The following is a 24,073-nucleotide window of genomic DNA, read 5'->3' as shown; positions in this document are numbered from 1 at the left end:
TTGGCTCTGAGCTGCCTGGTGGTCAAAACTAAAAGGAAAACACGTTTGTGCTTTTCTCACTGTCTCTAAGAAGAAACACAGTGTTCTTGGAGACTCTTAGTGTTTCCCTGGTTGCAGCTTTCAATATTTTAGGGGCTTTATATAGTGATTTTGAGTAATAAGCAATATCCTTGTATTCATTACCTGTTGCTGGGTAAAAATCCCCTGAAATTTAGCAGCTTAATAAACAATACACTATTTCTTTCCTCATAGTTTCACTGGGCTAGGGATCTGGGTGAGGTTAGCTGTGTTCTCTGGCCCAGGCTCTCACGAGGATACAATCAAGCTGTCAGCCAGGGCTGCAGCTCTCGCAAGCTTCATGACCCTCTTTCAAACTCACTTCCATGGCTGCTGGTAGGCCTCAGGTCCCCTCTGTCTGTTGACTGGAGACCTCAGTTCCTGTTCACTTGCACCTCTTCACAAGAAGCAGCTGGCTTGCCCCAGGGCTAGGGAAGAGAAAGAGGAAGAGAGAGAAAAACAAAATGAGAGAGAGATCACAGTCCTTTTTTGTAACCTAATCCCAGAAGTGACATCACATCACATTCACGTATTCTATTGCTACTTAGAAAGTAGCACCCAGGTCCAGAAAGGCACGACGGCTCACACCTGTAATCCCAGAATTTTAGGAGGTTGAGGTGGATGGATCACCTGAAGTCAGGAATTCAAGACCAGTCTGACCAGTATGGTGAAACACCATCTCAACTAAAAATACAAAAATTAGCTGGACGTAGTGGAACACACCTGTAATCCCAGCCACTTGGGAAGCTGAGGCAGGAGAATCGCTTAAACTTGGGAGGTGGAGGTTGAAGTGGGTTGAAATCGCACCATTGCACTTCAGCTTGGCCTAGAAGGCGAAACTCCATCTCAAAAAAAAAAAAGAAAGAAAGAAAGAAAGAAAGAAAAGAAAAGAGTCCCAATAGTCCCTAGGTCCAGCCCATGCTCAAAGGGAGAGGATTATACAGGACATGAATATGATGAGGCTGTTTACCACAGTCCTCAAAAACATCCTCACTCAGCCCTCTCACAACATTTTGAGAGGCTGAGGCAGGAGGATTGCTTGAGGCCAGCAGTTCGAGACCAGCCTGAGCAACATAGGGAGCTCTGGTCTCTGCAAAAAATAGACAAAATTAGCTGGGTGTGGTGGTTCATGCCTGTTGTTCCAGCTACTTGGGAGGCTGAGCGGGGGGACTGATTGAGCCCAGGGGTTTTTGGACAGGGTGTGGGTTGAGGCTGCAATGAGCTGACATTGCCCCATTACACTCCCACCTAGATGACAGAGTAAGACCTTGATACAAAAAAAAAAAAAAAAAACCTCCTCACTCTGCATCCCTAATGATTTTGAATGAATGAATGGACACTCAAAAAATGTTAGCTGTTAGTATCTCTGCACAAATAATAGGCCTATAGCAAATATCTTTTCCCAAATAAAAAGGAAGCCCTCACCACAGAGATTATTTCATCACTCCAGAAAAAAAAAAGATGAAAACTTTTAAAAGAGTGTTTTGTAGACTGGGCATTATCCCAGCACTTTGGGAGGCCAAGGCAAGCAGATCACCTGGGGACAGGAGTTCAAGACCAGCCTGACTAACATGGAGAAACCCCATCTCTATTAAAAATGCAAAATTAGCCAGGTATGGGGGCGCATTCCTGTAATCCCAGCTACTCAAGGGGCTGAGGCAGGAAAATTGCTTGAAACCAGGAGGCAGAGTTTTCAGTGAGCCGAGATTGTGCCACTGCACTCCAGCCTGGGCAACAAGAGGCGAAACTCCGTCTCAAAAAAAAAAAAAAAAGAGTGTTTTGTTGTGGAGCACAGTGGCTCATGCCCATAATCCCAATGCTTTGGGAGGCCAATGTGGGAGGATCACTTGAGGCCAGGAGTTACAAACCAGCCTGGGCAACATAGCAAGACTCTATCTCTACAAAAAATAAAAATACAAAATTAGCCAGGCATGGTGGCACACACTGTAGCCCTACCTATTCAGGAAGCTGGGGCAGAAGGATTGCTTGAGTCCAGGAGTTCAAGGCTACAGTGAGCTATGATCGAGCCACTGCACTCCAGCCTGGGCCACAGAAAAACACCCTATCTCTAAAAAAAAATAATGAATGACATCGTGTTTTGCCTTCTGTTCTCTGAAGTCCTTCTGCCTTTCTGAGGATGTCAGCATCCACATGGACGAGCGTGCAGTTCACCTGACTCACTATCTCACGTCTTCCTCAGCTCTGAAGGCCTTTGCTTCCACTCCCCTTAAGCTGCACATGAACAGCTCTTGTGATCGTTTGGAAAACTAGATTTCTGAAATCTTAAACTGCAACATACTTTCTACTTGCCCTCTGCGGCAGATTATATTTTCCAAGGTGGTTGCAACAAGTTCTGCCATCTTGTGTGCTCTTTTTTTTAATTTTTAAATTTTTAGTTAATTAATTAATTATTTTTTGAGACTGGAGTCTCACTCTTGTCACCCATGCTAGAGTGCAATGGCGTGATCTTGGCTCACTGCAACCTCTGTCTCCCGGGTGTAAGTGATTCTCCTGCCTCAGCCACCTGACTAGCTGGATTACAGGTGCCCGCCACCATGCCTGGCTAATTTTTGTATTTTTAGTAGAGATGGGGTTTCTCCATGTTGCCCAGGCTGGTCTCGAACTCTCAACCTCAGGTGACCCACCTGCCTCACCCTCCCAAAGTGCTGCGATTACAAATGTGAGCTACCACACCCAGTCTAATTTTTACATTTTTAAAATAGGGAACAGTAGACATTGTGGACTACTAGGTGGGGGAGAGGGGAAAGGTGTATGGGTTGAAAATCTACTTATTATGTGCTGTGCTCACTACCTGGGTACAAAATACCCTTTTAACAAAACTGCACATATACCCCTGTATCTAACACAAAAGTTGAGAGCCGGTACAATGGCTCACACCTGTGATCCCAGCACTTTGGGAGGCCGAGGTGGGTAAATCACTTGAGCTCAAGAGTTCAAGACCAGCCTGGGCAATGTGGAAACACCTTATCTCTACAAAAAATACAAAAATTAGCCATGCATGGTAGCGCGTGACTGTAATCCAAGCTATTCAGAAAGCTGAGGCAGCAGAATCGCTTGAACCCGTGAGGCAGAGGTTTCAGTGAGCCAAGATCGAGCCATTGTACTCCAGTCTGGACAACAAGAGTGAAACTTCATCTCAAAAAAAAAAAAAAAAAATTAGCCAGGCATGGTAGTGTGTACCTGTAGTCCCAGCTACTCAGCAGGCTGAGGTGAAGATTGCTTGAGCCCAGGAAGTCAAGGCTACAGTGAGCCATGATCACACCACTGCACTCCAGCCTGGGTGACAGAGATCACCATGTTGGCTAGGCTGATCTCAAACTCCTGACCTCAGGTGATCTGCCCAGTTCAGCCTCCCAAAGTGCAGGGATTAGACGTGAGCCACCATGCCCAGCCTTCACTCTCTTTCTGATGGATATTCGTCTCCAGTTTACAGCAATTATGAATACTGCTGCTGTAAACATTTTTGTATATCTTCAGTTTTACTTAGTACTGCCAGACTGTTTTCCAAAGTGGTTGCACTAGTTTAGATTCCTAACAACAATGTGTGAGAATTCTTGCTTATCCACCTCTTTGCCAAGGCTTAGAATTGTCAATCTGTTAAATTTTATTAACCATTCTGGTAGGTACTCAATGAGTTTTTTTGTTTAACTGAGGTATATGTCATACACAATAAAATACAAAAATGTACAGCCTGAAATAATATTTTATATATAAATGTGTCTATGTAACCACTACCCAGATGAAGATATAAAATATTTCCATCACCCTAGAAAGTTCTCTCATGCTCTTGTCCAGAAAGAAGCTGCTATTCTAGCCACACTAGATGTTTTCTCTGGAAAACATCCCAATATTAGAAAACTATATAACACATTCTAAACAATCTATAAGTCAAAGAAGAACTCAAGAGAAAATTTTTAAAGTTTTTAACTAAGCAGAAAGGAAAACACAATATATCAAAATTTGTGGGACCTCATTTAAGGCAGTAGAGGGAAATTTATAGCACTAAATACCTGTACTACAAAAGAATAAAGGTCTCAAGCCAATATCCTGAGCTTCCATGTAGAAACTAGCAAAATGGAAAGAAAAGTAAAGCTAAAGTAAACAGAAGAAAGAAAATAATAAAGACCAAGGCACAAATCAATTAAATATAAAATGTAATAGAAAATTATAGAAAAAAATAAATAAAACCAAAAGTTGGTTTATTCAAAAGGCAATAAAATTGATAAACAGCTGTAGAGCTGATTAGGAAAAAAAGATAAAAAACAAATTGCCAATGTCAGGAATGAGAGAGGTAAGATCACTATGCATTTTATGGATATTAAGATAAGGAAATATTATGCCAATATATTACATGACTTAGATGAAAAGGAGAAATTACTTAAAAAAACAAAATCTACCAAGGCTCATTCAGGAACTAGAGAACCCAAATAGCCCTGTATCTATCAAAGAAATTAAATTTGCAATTAAAAATCTTCCTGTATAAAAAACTAAAGACCCAGAGGGCTTCACTGGCAAGTCCTACCAAACATTTAAGGAAGAAATAATAACATAATAACATAAATAATAATAGAATAGTAACAATTCTAAGTTTTCCATAAAACTAAAGGATACTTCCCAACAGATTCTATTAAGCCAGTATTACTAAAACCAGGTAAACACATTACAAGAAAACTATAGACAAATATAGACAAATATTCTTCATGAAAAAAGATGCAAAAATTGCTAAGAAAACTTTAACAAATCAAATCCAACATTGTATAAAAGGGATACAAATCATGACCAAGTAAGTTTATCTCAGGAATAGAAGGTTGAATGAAGACTCAAAAATCAGTCAATGTAATTCACAATATTCACAGACTAATAAGGAAGGTCTGTATGATCATTTTTTCTGAATTCAAAAGACAGTTGACAAAATCTGAACCCGTTCCTGATAAAAACTTTCTGCAGACTAGAAAGAGAAGGAAAACTGACCAAGAACTTCTATGAAAAATTTACAGCTAACATCATACTTAATGGTAAGACTGACATAGTTTGGCTGTGTCCCCACACAAACCTCATCTTCAATTGTAGCTACCGTAATTCCCTCGTGTCATGGGAGGGACCCACTGGGGGATAACTGAATCATAGGGTGGTTCCCCTATACTGTTCTCATGGAAGTGAATAAGTCTCATGAGATCTGATGGTTTTATAAGGAATTTCCCCTTTCACTTGGCTCTCATTCTCTCTTGCCTGCCACCATGTAAGATGTGCCTTTCACCTTCTGCCATGATTGTGAGGCCTCTCCAGCCACGTGGAACCTGAGTTCGTTAAAGCTCTTTTCCTTTATAAATTACCAGTATCAGGTACGTCTTTATCAGCAGTGTGAAAACAGAAGAATACAAGGCTAAGATCAGAACAGATAAGGATTTCCACTCTCATCACTTCTATTAAAATTGTACTGGAGATAAAGTGCAACAAGGTAAGTAGGGAGGGGAAAAAGGTACACAGATTGCAAACAAGAAGTAAAACTGTCTCTATTTGCAGATGAAATCATATCTATGTAGAAAATCCCATGGAATCTACAAAAAAAGAAACCAGAACTGCTAAGTGAGTTCAGCATGACGGCAGTATACAGAATCAATGTATAAAAGTCCATCAGATTTGCATCAACTAGCAATGGACAATTGGAAACTGAAATTTTAAAAACAATAATATAAGAATCTCATACGAATATAAAATACTTAGGGATACATCTAACAAAAGAGGTGCAAGACCTGGATGCTGAAGACTCTAAAACGTTATTAAGAGAAATTAAATAAATTAAATTTAATTAACTAAATGGTGAGTGATATTGTGCTCATGGATGAGAAGACCTAAGACTATTAAACTGTAAATTTTCTCAAAATTGATTCTGATTCAATGCAATCCCATTTGAAATCGCAGCAGAATTCATTTTGTAGAAGATTGACAAACTGATTCTAAAATTCACGTGGAAATGCAAAGAGCCTTGGATAACAAAAGCAACTTTACAAGATAACAAAGTTTGAGAAGTTACACTATCTAACTTTATTAAGGGTTATAAAATGATTTAATAAGCGATTAAGTGAAGATGTAAACTATTAAAGCTTATATTTCCAGAGATAAACTTAAAATCAATATTTTAATTGTATATTAAAATATAATTAAAATATTAAAATACACAATTGTACAAAAAAATTAATAGAAACTGGATCTTCAATTTGTATGCAGACCCTTCCCATGTCCCCTCCCAGAGACCCATGTCAGTTTTGTTCCCAGAGCTGCTCACTGTCAGGAGGTCACACAGTCCCACCAAAGGCTGCTGAGCAGTCCACTTCCTGTGCAGTCATTTCAAGTGAACTTGTCAGGTTCAAGCTGTTCACAATGTTATTTTTTTCTTAAAATAAAGAACAAAATCAAACTTCAGAGATATGTAGGGGATATTCATGCTGAATGATGAAAAACGACGATTAAGTACCTTATTTGAAACCACAGTACACCTTTAACTTCTGAACACTCAGTGATTTACACTGCTTACACGAGCTGATTCTAAAACTTATTATCTTTAGTAATCAAAACTGTATGGCATTGGCATGAAGGCAGACTAATAGATCAATGAAACAGAATAGACAGTCCAGAAATAGATCTATACATATACAGATGATTGATTTTCAACAAATGTGTAACATCGATTCAGTTGAGAAAGGATGGTTGCCTCAGTCCACTCAGGCTACTATGATGAAATACCGTAATATGGACACTTCTAAACAACACAGATTTATTTCTCACAGTTCTGGAGGCTGAGAAGTCCAGGATCAAGGTGGCCTCAGATTCAGTGTCTGGTCAGGGCTTTGCTTCCTCATAGACTCACAGACAGTCTTCTCGCTGTGTCCTCCCAATGTGGAATGGACAAGGCAGTTCTGAGGCTCTTTTATAAGGACACTAAGCACATTCATGAAGGCTCTGCCCTCATGACTTAATCAGCTCCCCAAAGGCCCCACCTCCTAATACCATCACCTTGGGGATTAGGATCTCAACATAGGAATTTGTGGAGGATACAAACTTTTAGGCCATACCAATAGCCTGTCAACAAACGCAGCTAGAATAATCGAGTATCTGTATGCAAAAATTAAACCAAACGAATTCATACTTTACACCGTATACAAAAACAAATGTGAAATGAACCACAGGCCTAAGTGTAAAACCTTAAACCATACAACTTCTCATCTTAGGCAAAGATGTCCTAGATATAATACCAATAACACAATACATAAAGGAAAAATTTAATAAACTGAACTTCATTGACATTGAGAACTTCTGTTCTTTGAAAGATACTGTTAAAAAATAAAAAGACAAGTTACAGACTTTGTCAAATGGATATCTAACAAACGACTTGTAACTAGAATATAAAAAGGACTCTGAAAACTCAGTACTAAGGTAACAACTCCCCCAAATGGGCAAAATGTTTTGCTACATGTGTCACCCAAGTAAGATGTCCAGATGGCAAAGCAGCGCATAAAAGAGGCTCAGGCCATCCTGGCCAACATGGTGAAACCCCATCTCTACTAAAAATAGGAAAAAATTACCTGGGAGTGGTGGCACATGCCTGTAGTTCCAGCTACTCAGGAGGCAGGAGAATCACTTGAACCCGGGAGGCAGAGATTACAGTGAGCCGAGATCCCGCCACTGCACTACAGCCTGGGTGACAGTAAGAGATTCCACCTCAAAAAAAAATAAAAATAAAAAAAAGGCTCAGGATCATTTGTTACAGAAATGCAAATTGAAACCATAGTGAGATCCCACTGCTCTCTTGCTGGAATATCTAAACTCAGAAAGACTGATCATGGCAAGCATTGAGGATGACGCAGCAGGAATGAGATCACGTGTCCATACAAAGACTGATACATGAATTCCATAGCACGTTTATGTGTTATAGTCACAAACTGAAAACAACCCAAATGTGCATCAGCAGATGAACGGATAAACCCTCTGCGGTACGTCAATGTGATGGAATACTACTTAACAATGAAGAGGAATGAACCAATGAGACATGCAGCAACATGGACAAATCTCAAAATACTTACGTTAAGTAGGAAGCCAGATGAAGAAAGAGTAAATGCTCAGTCCAATTTCAAAAATGCAAACTAATCTTTAATGGCAGAAAGCAGACTGCCTCAGGACTGGGTTTGGGGGTAGAACATGGAAGCAGACCCAGGAAGAAGAAGTATGAGAATATTTTCTGGGTGGCGGATGTATTTGCTTTCTTGATTGTGGCTATGATTTCATGGCTATATACATATATCAAAATATTATCAAATTCTATACCTCTTGTGTGGTTTTTGGTATCAATTACTTTTTTTTTTTCTGAGACAGGGTCTTGATCTGCCACCCAGGCTGGAGTACAGTGGTGCAATCTCAGCTCACTGCAACCTCTGGCTCCTGGGTTCAAGAGACTTTTGTGCCTCAGCATCCCAAGTAGCTGGGATTACAGGCATGCAATTTTTGTATTTTTAGTAGAGACAGGGTTTCACCATGTTGGCCAGGATGGTCTCAAACTCCTAGCCTCAAGTGATCTGCCTTGCCTCAGCCTCACAAAGTGCTGGGATTACAGGTGTGAGCCTCTGCCCCCCACTCTTGTATTTAGAAAAAAATCAAATCCAGCAGTGAGGTCACTGCAGTTTAAAAATAATCATGAACAGTAAAAACCAGGGGCCCAAACATTACCTCAGGACGTGACCCTGGAAGATGGCTGAAAAAGTAGGGGAAAAAAGGCTAAGAGTTTGATGCAGCCAGGTTGCCTAATTCAAATGTGGATACTCAAAAAGACAGAAACTCACTTTGTGAGCATCACCAACCTTCATCCCTAGCACCGCTCATCATACTGGTCAGCTATGAAAAATTAACCATTGGGACAAAGGCTGTGACAGACACTTCACCAAAGAAGATAGAGAAAAATAAGCACATGAAAACATGCTCCATATCCTGGTTCATCGGGGATACGTGAACTAAAACAACAATGAGCCATCATCACTACACTCCTATTAACATGACCGAAATCCAGAACACCGACAACAGCAAATGCTGGTGAAGCTGTGGGGCCACAGGAACTCTGATTCATTGTTGGTGAGAATGCAAAATGGCACAGCCACTTTCGAAGACAGTTTGGCAACTTCTTACAAAACCAAACATACCTCTCACTGTGCAGTCCAGCAATCGCACGTCTTGGCATTTACCAAAGAAGTTGAAAACCTACATCCACACAAAAACCTGCACACAGATGTGTATAGCAGCGTTATTCATAATTACTAAAAAATAGAAACAGCCAAGATACCCATCAGTAAGTGAATGGAAAAATAAATGGTGGCACATCCAGAAAATGGGATATTATTCAGCACTAAAAAGAAATGTGCCATTGAGTCATGAAAAGATATGACAGAAACTTAAAGCCATATTTAGTAAGTAAAAAAGGTCCATCTGAAAAGGCTACTGTGTGATTCCAACTATTTGACATTCTAGAAAAAGCAAAAGTGTGAAGACAGTAAAAAGATGGGGCTGCCAGGGGTCAGGAGGGAGACAGGGATAAACAGGTGGATGGAGCACAGAGGGTATTTTGGTCAAGGAAACTGTTCTGTATGATACTCTAACAATGGATAGAGTCCAAACCCAGACTGTATAACACCAAGAATGAACCCAAACGTAAACTGTGGATGCTGGGTGATAACGACGTGTCAATTTGGTTCATCAATTGTAACAAATGCTCCACTCTGGTGGAGGACGGTGATGGTTGGGGAGGTTGTGCATGTGAGGGTGTTGGGGGGCATATGGAAATTTCCGTATCTTCCTCTCAATTTTGCTGTGAACCTAAAACTGCTCTAAAAAGTTAAGTCCTTTTAAAAATAAAAGCAGCATTAACATACATGGCACCATCACCACAGCTCTTAGGTTCCTTCTTTCAAAGGCTCCACCCCAGGGCCTTTACACATGCCTCTGCCTGGAATGTGTCGCTCTCCCAACTGAATCTTTGCACCTGCTTTGCGTGTTAATTCTCATGGATCTTTCAGAATTCAGTCCAAATGCAACTCACTCAGCTCTGATCGGATCCCCTCATTTTTACTCTTTCACAGTACACGATGATCTTCCCTGAGGGCACATCCACTGTTTGTAATTAGGGAGTTGTGACACTGCTCGTTTAATATCCAATTTCCCCACTAGAATGATTTTTATGAGGCCGGCAACTATGTTTGGTTGACATGATGCCCCCGGCATCTAGCACAGACCCTGGCACACAGCTGGAACTGAATAAATACATGTTGAGAGAATTAATTAACTAATGGCTGAATGAATAAAAGAGCGATGAGAAGCAGCTTTCCATGTTAGCGACGAACTCCTCTGATGCATCAGAGATTTTTACAGATTATCGAGGAGCTGGGGAGACTCCATCCAGAGCTTTTCCTTTTGCTTCCACCTCCAAGGGGACCACTCGGTGGCAGAAGTGCCACTGTACAGCGAGGGAGGTGAGGGACCCGCAGAGATGGCGTCTTCTGTGAAGATGCACAGACTAAGTGACCAGTGAGCACCCAGGGACATCTGCCTCCAGCCCACTGCCGATGTCAGGGCAGACACGTTCTTGGCATCCCAGTGTCCCAAATGGAACTCAGAGCACTTTCCAATGAATGCATAGCCTGCTCTCTGATGGAAATATCTAAACTTTGGGGGGCAAAAAGGATACCCCAGAGTCAACATATGGTTAAAAAAAAATGTTCCCTGCAAATTTTATAATCTATTCAGACGAAGTAATCATGTTTGGAAATTGTCACTGATCATTCTGGGGACAGGGTGGATTCACAAAAGCGAATGAGATTTTTTTTAAAGATCTCACCAAATAATCCCCTTTTCTCCTTTATGAGAAGGCAATAACAATATCTACCATGTAGAGAATACTTACTGTGTCTCAAGCTCTGTACCAAGTGTATACACACACACACACACACACACACACACGTATGTATAGTATTTAATCTTCCCCAAACCCTGCAACATGGGTATGATTATCGCCATTTTACACACAAAGAAACTGAGTCTCAGAATAATCATGTGACTTCCGCAGGCTCACTCCATCTATAAGCGGCAGAGCTAGCATTTTCCCTCAGGTCTGTCTGGCTTACCTCCAGCTGATCACTCCACCAGCCTCTGTGGAATTTCCAGATTTCAGCGAAGCATCTGTCCCAGGCTCTCTCTGATCACCATGCTGTGGCTGACATCATAAGCTGTTCTTTAGATGCTCAATCTCGTTAGTGAACTTACCCCTAGCTGAGACATTACATCCAAAGCTTTAGTCAGCAATTCTGGTTTTACCTGGAAGGAAAGCTCTGGGTTTCACCTGGAAACCACATCTGAAAGGTTGAAAGTGCTTGCCCAAGGTCCTTGGTGTAAAGGAATTCTGAAGGTGTGCCTGGGCTTGGCAGGAAAGAGCATGGCAATCTATCAGCACTTTCTGCTAGAAGTTGGGGGCGGGAGGGTCACCAAGGGCAGTAGAATGACACGTCATGCCTATCATAAAAGATGCTCTAAGACCTTAAACAAGCACATGTCCCTAAGTGAACTGCTCAGTTCAATTTTTATTTATTTATTTTTCTTGAGACAGAGTTTCACTCTTGTCACCCAGACTGGAGTGCAGTGGCGCGATCTCGGCTCACTGCAACCTCTGCCTCCCAGGTTCAAGCAATTCTCCTGCCTCAGCCTCTCAAGTAGTTGGGATTACAGGCGACTGCCACCATGTCCAGCTAATTTTTTTGTATTTTTAGAAGAGACAGGGTTTCACCATGTTGGCCAGGCTGGACTTGAACTCCTGACTTCAGGTGATCTGCCTGCCTCGGCCTCCCAAAGTGCTGGAATTACAGGTGTGAGCCACCGCGCCCAGCCCCAGCTCAATACTTTGCATAATGACTTTCAAGAAGAGATTGAGGACATGCGAATGAAACCTACATATGACACAATACTGGGGGACAGAAACAATATTTCATCTGCCAAACAGGGTGACAACATAGGGTTGTCACTGCATCATTTGGGTTTGCCACTGGTGCTACCAAAATTTGAAATTCCCCCAGAAAAATACTGTTTTGTTTACCATATTGGGAGTGGGGGAGTACAGGACACTTGTCTCCATGGATCAGGGAGCTAAAATGGGGATTTTTTCAGTTATTCGGTATCTCTAGCTCACGATGTTTTGATAGGTTTTATTGTTAGTTAGGTCTAATAAGGCCAACAGACCCAGAGAAGGTTGCTATTAAGAGTTTGTTACTGACAGGTCCCCAGAGAAGGGGAAGAACTAGAGCAGAGCGGGTGGAAACTGTGGACAGAGCCTCTACTGTGGCTTCCCTGAGAAGGAGTGAACAGGCTCCCTCCCTGAGAAGGCACAATGAACAGGCTCAGGACTGGCGTGCTGAATAATCTCAGCAGCTCTGGGGCACAAGGGCTGTCCCTAGTTGTGAAGCACTTGGCCTGGGGCAATTAGGAAAGCCGGAGAGTGGCCTGGAGTGTGAGAGCCAGAGGAGGTGGTTGGGCTGTGAACTCTGAATCAGTCAGTTTGTATTTGTATTTGAAAAGGTGTCACTTCTCCACTTCTCCTTTGCGCCTTCTTTCCCAGACCTCTGCATGTTGGAACGCCCCAGTGATCAATGTTCAGACCCTTTCTCTCTCTCTCCAGTCTCTCCCTAAATGATCTCAGCTGGTCCCGTGGCCTCAAACACCATCTATATTCTGGGGATTCTGAAATCTCTCCTCCACTGATTCCTTCCAAGATCCAGACCTATGCAACCAACTCTCCTGCTCCATATCCTCCCTGGGACATCCGAGAAGCATCTCAAATTCGCGTGGCCAAAACTCTGCGATTCGTCCCATGACCTCCACCTCACATCCGCCTTCTTACAAACATATCACACCCCCAGCCATCCAGTTGCTCCGGTTAAAAATAAATGATGGAGCAAGTGCGTAAAATGCTCCAATGCTGCCCAATTAAATAGAACAAACTAAAAAGCCCATTATCTCATCCTTAGAAGGCTCTGTGACCTGGTTCCACCTGCCTCACTGAGAGTCCTCTCCACTACCCTCCTCAGGCTCACCATTCCTGGACTTTCTGTCTCTCAAGCTACTCCCTGATTTGGGCCATTTAGACTTCCTGGCCCTTCTGATGGGAAAGCATCCATTTCCACTAGTGTACTCCCAGCCTGCTGCCACCTTTAGGTCTTGAAAATCATTTAGTTCACCGAGCTATGGACTGGTACTGGTCTGTGGCCTGTTAGGAAACAGACCTCATAGCAGGAGGTGAGTGGCAGGTGAGTGAGTGAAGCTTCATCTGTATTTCCACCCACTCCCCATTGTTCACATTACCTCCTGAGCTCTGCCTGCATTAGATTCTCATAGAAGCGTGAACCCTCTTGTGAACTGCACATGTGAGGAATCTGGGTGGCATGCTCCTTATGAGAATCTGATGCCTGATGATCTGTCACTGTCTCCCATCACCCCCAGCTGGGACCACCTAGTTGCAGGAAAATGAGCTCAGGGCTCCCACTGATTCCACATGATGGTGAGTTATATAATTATTTCTTTATATAGTACAAGGTAACAGTAATAAATTGCACAATGAGTGTCATGTGCTGGAATCACCCTGAAACCATCCCTCCCATCACCTGCTTGTGGAAAAATTGTCTTTCACGAGACTGGTCCCTGGGGCTGAAAAGGCTGGGGGCTGCTGATCTGGTTCGTCTGGTTCTCAAATGATACTGTTTGGATCCGGGTTCCCACCAAATCTCCTGTTGAATTGTAATCCCCAGTATTGGAGGTGGGGCCTGATGGGAGGGGACTGGACCATGGGGGCGGTTTCTTAGGTTTTAGGACCATCCCTCAGTGCTGTTCTCGTGATGCAGTTCTCCCACGATCTGGTCATTTAAAAGTATGTGGCACCCCCACTTGTTCCCCCTCCCCCTTCCATCAATGACTGTAAGCTTCCTGAGGCCTACCCAGAAGCCGAGCAGATGCCAGAATCACGCTTCCCGTACAGCCTGTGGAACTCTGAGCCAACTGCACCTCTCTTCTTCATCAATCGCCCAGTCTCAGGTATTTACGGCAATGCGAGAATGGACTTATCCATTAAGTCTCACCACCTCACGGAGGCCTCCCTGAACAATCTTGCTCAAACAGCCCTGAACACAATCTCACAGCCCCTAGACACAGCTCACTATCTTATCCTGTTCAACACCTTCACATCCCTCATCAGGACCTGACATCATCTTATTTCATCATTTGTTTACATGTGTATTGCTTATGGTAATATAAAGGTTCTTAAGGGCAGGGATTGGAGGTGTCTGCTCTAACTAGAATGGTCTGTGATGTGAGGGATGTGACAGGCACCTGGAGAACAACTGTTGTTATTACTGAGGTTGCCAGGAGCTACAAGTGTGCATGTTCGCCAACGATTTCAATCCGCATTGTTCCCATCTGCGGGTAAATGGCTCTGAGGCTTTTTCCCTCTCAAGCGCTTTAGAATCCTTAAGTTCATCTTACTGCACTTAAAAATATCCGACCTGAGCAAGTCAAAAACAGAGGAGACGCCAGGCAGTTTGCATTATTGGACTGTAGGTTTTTATTAGAACAAATATTTCTCATAGCTGTGAGGAAAGCATTAGAACTCATCAAGCGGACTCACATCTCTGCACAAACAGGACTGAAAAGGGACAGAAAGCCTCTTTCGCGTGCCTAGGTTTGGTAAAGCGACGGATTTCAGTGAATGAGTCATTGAGGCTATGAATGTTTGCAAACTGTAAGGCACTGGCAGGCAGGAGAAAACAGATAAAGGACTTCTGGGGTCCCCTGTCCTGTCGAACAACCTCCCAGCTCACACCTTAGCTTCCACCAAGAAGGGTGAACATAGCATCCCTGTTACCTTCACTCGGACCCCAGATGAGACACGGGAACCTGCACAGCTCTGCTCCCACCATAACTCATTAGGAAATAAATCACATCGATCAACTTGCCCTCGCACCTCCTGCAGGTTATACTTCAGTAAACCAGATCTTTGTAAATTCCTTTGTACTTTGTACATTCGAAAATGCCAAGATTGTGAATCACACAAGCACTGCTCAATTTGTTGAAAGCACTTTTGCTGGAACCTTACATGGGAGAAATTATTTTTTAATACCCATTGGGCAGGACACGCCGGTGCCCCCAAGGCCGCAGTAGCTGTTGGGGTTCTTGCTCAGGTACTGCTGGTGGTAGTCTTCCGCGTAGTAGAAAGTCTGTCTCTCCCGGATGTCGGTAGTGATGGGGCCGAAACCATGCTCAGAAAGAACCTGTGGGGACACAGAAAGGCGCCATCAGCTCCCATGCTAGAGAGACGGCACCTGCGGCAGGGAGGCACTCAGGGGCCGGGGCTGCGGGGAGTGGACGCATGGCTCGGGACGCGCAGTGGGTCCGTTCAGGCTGGGTTCTGTGCATTCCAAGCAGAGCAATGCTGACCAAGGACTTACCTTGCTGTGCCTCAGTTGACTGGGAACTGAAATCGGGTTTCCAACTGATTTTTAAATCTGTAATTTACACTCTATTTCTATAGCCCTGCTGTTCCAGGAGCATGTAGGGGGGCCCTGGTTTGGACCCTGTGGTCCTCTTTGAAACTGGCCCCAAAGCTCTCCCAGGGGAAAGAGCAGGTGAGCATGGCCCCCGGCTGTCCCTGAGGACAAATGGACATCCCTGAGAGGGCTCAGCAGGACCACAGTGCGCGGGAAGGAAAGGGGTGAACAGGGTAAGGATGGGCAGGGGCAGGAGGAATGGCTGCAGCACTACCTGGCACTATCCTGTCTGCCCACCTACAGGAACAGGACCCCAGCCCACTCCCAGGCTAGACAGAGGGTCTCCTCCACTTGCTGTGGCTCTGGGGAGCAGGGCCCTGCTGGGACGCCCTGGTGAGCAGGGGTCACTAGGGGTCTTTGCTCTGAACTCCAGGCCAGAGAGCCTGGGGAGTCAGGGCAGGGAAGGATGTGGCCTGTGGCTCATCACCGCCCTGTGCATCCTAGTTTACATCCCGGTGGCATCTGCTGCCAGGGAAAGATGCATCAACACAAGCTGGGAGAGGAAAGGGGCTATTTGGGGCCGGAGACAGACTAAGAAATAGATACTGCTCCCCGTGGATTCCAGCCTGCTTCTTTTTCCCTGTGGATTTCAGCTGTGCCCTAATTCTTTCCTGTTGCAGGCTGCTTGGAGCACGTGAGAAGAGGGCCATAGAGGTTCAACCCCGGTCTCACTGCCTCCATTCAGTACAGAGCCGCAAAGCAGAGCCAGGACCTGGGTTTTCACGAGGGGACCAACCACACCCTGACTGTCCACTGGTCCATGTGAGATGAAGTCCTCAAGTCTGCCAAGCACAGCAAATCCAGTATTAATATTCAGCATGATTCACTGCTTCGGGTTTTTTCTTGAGAAATGTCACCTATTTCCTGCATCTCTGTTTAGCCGTCTGAGCCAGCACAAAGCCGATCGAGGATCCCGAGGCCCAGCAGGCCAGGGATACACTAAGGGGCAGGTTCTCTGCCAAGGCTGGTGGCTTGGACCAGTCAGCTCAGAGGCAGCCAGTTTTTTTGCAAGGGTTAAAAATGAGAATGAGGAGCCATTCTAATTTCAGTTTTGACAATTTTTTGTAAACTAGCAATTATTGAGGGTCTACCATATGCCATGCTCTGTGCAAAGACTTCACAAGTGTTAATTTTAGCCTCACAACAGCCATGGGAAGGAAGTCCTATTATTATCACCCGTGTTTAAAAGTGTGTGTCAGATACTGAGGCTTGGTCCCTGACATTCGCAGCTCACCCCGGTACTGCACAGGCGGAAAGCCTGCAGACTGTGCTCCCCAGATTCTGCCGCCAGCAAGGCCCCGCTTCAGATTCCACCAATGAGAGATTTTGGCAGGCTACGTAAAAGGAGAAGCTATTCTTTGCAGGGCGCAGCTGTGAGGATGAGCATAGGACTCTGCAGGAAGGAGACCAGAGACTCTGCCAGCTCCTCCCGGCCCTCTCCAGAGAGCCCGTGGAATGCCATCTACGATGACTTCTGACAATTTCAGTAACTTCTTGGTATCCTGAAATCCTGGGTGCTTTTTCCTGACCTTCACGCTAACAGCCCTGCTAACTATTCCGTAAACACTGAATTCCTTTTGTAGAATCCATCCAGCTTGATGGAAATGGAAGCTTTCTGTTTCCATGACTAGCCCCAGCTCACACAGCATTTGGTTCCAGATTGTTTTCAGGGAACAGAGCCTCTGTAAGAAAGAGAATGTGGGTTGGCTAACTAACGGGGGTAGATTTAGAATTAGCAATGACCACCTTGGAGATGGAGTATGTGCCGCAGTGTGACTTAAACGATCGCTAGCATTTGCCCGTGAAGAAGTTGTCCACTGAAGGAAGGCTTTGGGATGCCAGGTGGCTGTGGGAATGGAAGATTCTGGTGACGACAGTAAGGACGATGTCCGTGGGGTGGGGGTGGGGGGTGCCATCTGCTCTAGGCAGCACCAAGGAGCTTGGAGAAGAGAAAAAGGCACCAGGAGGGCCTCACATTCCTGGCCCCAGCCAAGTTGGGAGAACTGGAGAACTGAGAGATGTCAAATAATCTCTCACCTGTTGCAGCTGTATCCAAATAGCAAATAAAAGATCGAACACCCAGGGGCTCCGAATTCACAACGCGAGTGGGATTCACAGGCTCACGTGGCCCCGAGCCCGGGTGCCCTCTAGCCCACAGGTGTGATCACCCTCAGAGGGCCCACCCACTCCGCGCCTGGCACCGCCTGCTGGGGGGCCTCGCCCCCGGCCCTGGGCTGACTGTGCCTGTCTACGAGAGGCATCCGTGTTCGGGGGCACCCCTGTGCAGACCTCCCAGTGTCTGCCTGTGTCAGATCCACTCTCTTCCCTGTCCTCCCAGGCGCAGCCGTTGTCTCCAGAAAATTCTCTGAGAGCAGCGTGGGAGGAGGGGGGTCCACGCAGGGAGGCCGGTGCCACTGCCCTCCTTCCCTCCTCCTCGGCTGGCAGCCACCTGCCGGCCCAGGGACCCCTAGGGGAGCCCGGGAGGGAGGTTTGCCTGTGGTCCCCGGCAGTACCAGCTTCAGCCACAAGATGGCAGACACTTCCCTAAGAAAAACCTCCAAGACCCGCGGGGAAACCGCAGACCACCGAGCTGCCCACGCCCCCGCGCAGCCCTCGGGCTGGGACCTTGAGCACGGTCCTGTCGGGTGGCGGAGAGAGGCGGCGGCCAATGGCCTGCATTGAGCTTGGCCTCAACCTGCGGGCTTCGGCTATCCTTCCCTCCCCCAACTCAACTGGGGAAAAGAAGGACAAAAAAAAGAGACTGGGTGCGAAGGAAGGGGAAGCGGGAGCGCGAAAGGTTCCATCGAGTCTCTTCCTTGTCCTGCTTCGTCCGCGGCCTATTGCAAGTCACGCTCCTCCTACTCCTCCATGCATCCCGCGGGGTCTCCCTCCCTCCCGCTGCTCTGATTTACGGCTTGTCTTCCGTGAGCTTCCCGGCTGCCCTGCTCTTTCACCCTCCCCCTGGGTGGGTCCCTCTGTGTGCGGCACAAGTGACAGCGTTATGTGAATTGCGACCTCGGTAACCCTCAAAGAGTGCCCTGGCCTGACTGTTCATCAGGGAGGCTGAGAGGGCTGTACCTGCCCAGCACCTCTCCAAACCCAGGAGGGACCTCTCCAGCTCCGAGGCAGAACACCCCGGGCCCTTCTCCCCAGTCCCACTCCACCCCCGCCCTTCTTCCCGTCCCACTCCACCCCGGCCCTTCTTCCCAATTCCGCTCCACCCCTGCCCTTCTCCCCAATCCCGCTCCTCCCCGGCCCTTCTCCCCAATCCCGCTCCTCCCCGGCCCTTCTTCCTGTCCCACTCCGCCCCAGCTCCTTCTCCCCAATCCCACTCCACCCCGGCCCTTCTCCCCGTCCCACTCCGCCCCTCAGCATTGTCTCCCTCACCATCTTCTACCTTTTCAGCCTTCCCCTTCCCCTCTGGGCACTATTTTCTTTGGTGTGGATGTCTTGACCTATTTCTCGAATGTTCCATTCCCTTGCACACGGAATGTCCTTTCCTCTTTCCCATCACAGGAACTCCTACCCATCTCTCAGGACCCAGACCAAATGTCCCCACCTCTATGAAACCTTGCTCGATTCTGGAAGGCAGAAGCTGCTCACATTCTATGTTCCCGTGGCATTACACGGCTGGACAGCGCTGATGACGCTGCATTACAACAACCCTTCTGTTCTCTAAGCCACTTCCACCCCCCCGGGCTGTCTGTGCCTCTCCCTTATCTCAGGGCTTCGTGTACTATGTGCAATGAATGAATGGATGAGAAAATGAACTATGGATTCTTGGGATCTCTTGGACATTCTCTCAACTTTTGGATTCTACCAGGGTCCCTGTCGCTACCTCAAGCACCTCCTCTGGGGCCTGGGAAGGAATGGTGGGAAGGAGGAGGTGACCATGGAGCTCAGGCAGCCACTTTCCATGTCCCAGAGCCCTGGCCAGTTCCATGGGTGGGTTCAGTCTTTAGATGGTGGCACTGTGGCGCTGTGTCCTTGCAGGGAGGACAGAAGGACACCTCCCCATCATCCTCAGCTCCTGAAAAAGCCCATTTGCTCTTCTGCGGGGACAGTGGAGTGGTGCAGGGGCAGGGGGAGGTAGGGGATGAAGATGTCATCTCTGGGATACAGATGGTCTCTCTGGGCCCCTCCAAGTCCATTGGTCAGCCTGGCACTGGGGCCAGGCTATGCAGGTGCTGGCGTGGCTGCAGCCGGTCTCCTGAGCCCTCTTCCTGCAGTATCAGCACACAACAGGTGTCCTAGTCAGTGGTGGGGCGGGGGTTCCTAGGCAGCATGTTACTGATCATGGCTGATGCACCAATGCTTGTGGTCATCCACTTTTCCTTAACGAAGTGGAGCAGATGGAAAGCTTTAGATCCTGACTTCAGTTTTACTTCTCTCACTGGCCCTCGGGAGCAGGAAGCAGAGGACTGTCAGGAGAGCTGCAGAGGAGGAAGAGGGTGGGGACCGCACGTAGTATGCAGCCTGGTGGCCTCTCCCCTCTCCTGCCGTTCATAGGGAGGATCCATAGAAACAGCAGACCATTCGTGACTGCAGAGACAACTGCTCACATCACCTACCGAATCTTCTGGCTCCTTCCAATAAGGAGGCTGCATCCGTGACGGGGGTGTGGGGGGCGGTCACCGGAAGAACTGTGCTGGATGTAGGGAGGCAGGGCAGTGGGGCTCTGGCCTCAAGTCCCAGGCATCCTCACAGGATCAATCCCTGGGGGCTCGCGGGCCCTGCCTCTTGCACCCCGCAGACTGTGCCCATCCTCCAGGCCCTAGAGAGGCACTTTTGGGGATGGAGAATGAGTTCAGGCCATGACAGACTTGCCTGGTTAAAAATAACTGCCAAATTGGCTCAAAAGCCCTGCCACGAGGCTGCCCAGAAACAGGTGCCCTTGCTGCTCAACCCCGGGGCCTGACTCTGCCCAGGGTGGCGCCAGCCCAGCTCCCCACTCCAGTCTGTGGGGCCAGGTACCCCCAGGACTACACCGAGAGCCAGGCCCACATACTCCTTCTCTCTGTTCCACTCCAGGGGAGGAATGACCTGAGCCTAACTCCCTGAGTTTCTCTTTCTTACTGACCCCACATCAAGTTCCTTGACTTTTGCTTCTGGCATTTTTTTTTCTGTCTTGCTGACCTTTTAGATGGAAGTTAGTGGGGCTGCATACAGTAACACATTCGAGGCGACACCTGCCTCAGGGAATTTCCGGAAGGTCACCTAACAGAATTGGTCATTAGTGCTTTTCTCACCGACCCTTCTTCAGCGGCCCCAGGAAGCCGACTGTGCCTTCCTTCTCTCGTTGTTTTCTGCTTGGACGCAGCTTTTCTGTCTGTGAAATGGGCCCCTTACCTAGCTCACTGTGCTAGGACAAGGAACCCAGAGAAGGCACAGAAAGTGCACCATGCTCTGCCTGGCTTTCCTGTCGCTGAGACAGAGTCTTGCTCTGTCGCCCAGGCTGGAGTGCACTGGCGCAATCAGGGTTCCCTGCAGCCCCTACCTCCCGGGCACAGCCCCTCCAGAAAAGCTGGGACTACAGGTGTGCACACCACTATGCCTGGCTAATTTTTTTTTCTTGTAGAGACAGTGTCTTACTATGTTATCTAGGCTGGTCTCAAATTCCTGTCCTCAAGCGATCCTCTCATCTAGGCCTCCCAGGGTGCTGGGATTACAGGCGTGAGCCACGACACCCAGCCTGCCTGGCATGTTTCAACTGCTGCAGAGTGCTGGCTCCATTTCCCAAAAATCCCCCCTAGCGGTGAAAGCTAGCCTACCCATCCTGCCTTCCTTAAGTAGCCCCCATTTCCACACTCCTCCATGGAGTCCCCACTTCTACGGCCGAGCAGCAGATCTCTGGGGCAGGAAGGCAGGTGGGCGTCCATAAGTTGTGATGGAGCCCCCCACCCCCTAGGCCCCATCCACCTCAGCCCCTCAACAGGCATCTCCAGCTCCAGCCACTCACAGGAACACCACAGATGCATCAGAAGCTGCCAGGTCACTCTTTACAGAAGGCCTGCCAGCCAGGCACAGCGGGGCCCCATCCGCCCTTCTAGGGTAGCCAGTAAAGAGCCTTTCTTGTAATAAATGTAATGAACATGTGATCGTTCCACTGACAGCAGCCTAGCAAGCTTATGATCAGGATCACCGAGATTCTCCAAGGGCCTGAGTGTCTCGGCCTGTTACATGAAGGTGAAATACTCTACACCCCCTGGGAAATGCACGGTGGCTCCTGGCAGCACAGGTGGCAGTGGGCACCAGTCGGCAAGGCTAGAAAGGCATAGAGACCCAGAGCCTAGAGTTGAGCCCAGGACCCTTCTCCCCAGAGAAGGATCCAGAACGTTTGTCCATAATGACAGCATTTCCAAAGGGCTTCTGCTCTCTACTCAGGTGAGCCTTCCACTGACTAAAATGTGGGGTTCTTATTCCTATTTCTCAGCTGAGGACAGGGAAGCTGGGGAAAGGGGAGGCATATCCACAGCCACCAGTCAGCAGCAGAGGCCAGCCCTGAACCCTGGCTCCTGACTATTCCCACAGGTGGCTTGACAAGGATGGCACCCTGCCTGGGAGCCTGATCATTTATAAAATATCCAAAGGAGCTCCAGATGTGGATCAGACGGTATGTGAGCCAGACTCTCCCTGCAGCTCACATTCCCAGGGCTCAACATGTGTTTATTTCACAGGCCATCTCTTTGGTTTTTGGAGACAGGGTCTCACTCTGTCTGCCAAGCTGGAGTGCAGTAGGGTGATCATGGCTCATTGCAACTTCGACCTCTCAGGCTCAAGTGATTCTCCTTTTTTGGTGTGTGTGTGTGTGTGTGTGTGTAAGTTGTGGTAAAATACACATAACATAAAATGTACTACCTTAGCCATTTTTAAGTGTACAGCTAAGTACATTCACATTGTTGTACAACTATCATTGCTATGTCTACAACATTTTCACCTTTCTGAACTGAAACTCTACGCCCATTCAATAAAAACTCCCGGTTCCCCTGCTCCCCACCCCCAGGCAGCCCCCATTCTGCTTTCTGTCTCTCTGAATTGGGCTCCTTTAGCTCCCTCATATACGTGGAATCCCACAGTATGTCTTTTTGTGACTGGCGTATTTTACTTAATGCCTTCCAGCTTCCTCCGTGAGGCGGCACGCGTCGGAATACCCTTTCCTTTAAAGGATGCATATGATTCCACTACATGCACATGCCATATTTTATTGCTTTTGTTTCTTTAGCTGTCAAGTAATACACATCTGGGAACATGACAAGCACACCCCACAACAGATACCTCGCTATGCCCTGGCCTGTTGCATCCGCAGCCTCCGGCGCTGACCCTGCACACCTCTAGATAACTGCAACAGGAACAAGACAGCGGAAGGACTTGCCCCAAGTGTGTGGCTTGGCCGTTCTTTCTCTTGCCCCACTCAGCTGATCCCAGTAGCCATGATGCCATTAGAAAGACAGCTAACAGAGAGAGCGCCCCAGGTCACCTGATGGCAAGAGAGCTGGGCTTGCCCACCTGCCCTCCACCCAAAGGGAGATATACCCTCTAAATTCCAAGCACCACCAACTTCCCAAGTACCTCCTGATTCCAGGAGATAACAGGAGACATACTCAGAGTGCCAGGAAAGCAGCATTTGCAATTGAAACACCAGGTTCAGTGTCCGTTTTCTAATGGATGTCAGGAGGAGTTTGTGGGGCCCCTCTAAGAGGGCAGAGGCGGATTGCAGGGTGCTTCTCCTTCATCAGCTCATGTCCTCAGACTACTCATCCTGCGAGGTGGGGCCATTATTCTGCTTTACCCACCAGGAAACCGAAAGCAGTTAGGGACCTTACTCAAATTCACCTGCCTTACTCAAATTCACAAGGGTGAGGGGTAGGTCCGGAACAAGAATCTGGGTCTGGGTTCCATGCTCCCTCCCACACCCATGCTGTCCCCGGAATCTGGGGCTGTGGGATAAAGGAAGCCCTGGGATGCTGAGTATTCTGTCCTGTGACACGTGAGAGGTGTGAAAGGATGAAACAAATCTACGAGAACTGTGTAGAGGAATTCTAAAGAGCGGGGCCGGGAGGGAGTGAAGGGGACTGGCTCTAGAGACGCTGACACCTGTGCACCTGTAGGCACGTGTGTGGGAGGGAGGGGCCTGTCTGCGCAGCCTATCTGTACACACACAAGGATGCATATGGATGCACTCATCCCTCGCCTTAGAAGAATCGACCTATAGACGGCTTTCACTTTTTAAAAAATATTATCACTAGAGCTGTGCAAAGTGGCTCATGCCTGTAATCCCAGCACTCTGGGAGGCTGAGGTGGGTGGATCACAAGGTCAGGAGTTTGAGACCAGCCTGGCCAATATGATGAAATCCTGTCTCTACTAAAAATACAAA

The 24,073-nt window shown here is 47.2% G+C and overlaps 2 protein-coding genes across 9 annotated transcripts in view; both read right to left on the bottom strand.

Annotated features, from left to right (window-relative positions):
* The window catches only part of LOC105705426 (multidrug resistance-associated protein 1-like), a 57,146-nt gene extending 49,347 nt beyond the window's left edge, over positions 1 to 7,799 (bottom strand). Inside the window, exons 1-2 of one of the 2 annotated variants that reach the window (XR_010339631.1) lie at positions 7,662 to 7,799; positions 380 to 485 (exon numbers count right to left, since the gene is read on the bottom strand). Coding sequence is in view for 1 of the 2 variants with exons in the window: in XM_064368787.1 (XP_064224857.1) it covers positions 380 to 385 (6 nt within the window). In the remaining variant the exon portion in view is untranslated. The remainder of the gene's footprint in view (positions 1 to 379; positions 486 to 7,661) is intronic. The other variant, XM_064368787.1, reaches the window with a different exon arrangement.
* A 6,893-nt stretch (positions 7,800 to 14,692) lies between these two features.
* The window catches only part of MSRA (methionine sulfoxide reductase A), a 368,941-nt gene continuing 359,560 nt past the window's right edge, over positions 14,693 to 24,073 (bottom strand). For 6 of the 7 annotated variants that reach the window (XM_064368780.1, XM_064368779.1, XM_064368781.1 and 3 more), the window contains one exon: positions 14,693 to 15,422. In XM_064368780.1, coding sequence (XP_064224850.1) covers positions 15,258 to 15,422 — 165 coding nt within the window. In that variant the 3' untranslated portion in view covers positions 14,693 to 15,257. The remainder of the gene's footprint in view (positions 15,423 to 24,073) is intronic. The other variant, XM_064368782.1, reaches the window with a different exon arrangement.

This window comes from Aotus nancymaae, unplaced genomic scaffold (genome assembly GCF_030222135.1).
Source record: "Aotus nancymaae isolate 86718 unplaced genomic scaffold, 86718_ANA_hifiasm-v0.15.2.pri h1tg000079l, whole genome shotgun sequence".
Taxonomy (NCBI): domain Eukaryota; kingdom Metazoa; phylum Chordata; class Mammalia; order Primates; family Aotidae; genus Aotus; species Aotus nancymaae.
This window is presented reverse-complemented; position numbering and strand designations above follow the sequence as displayed.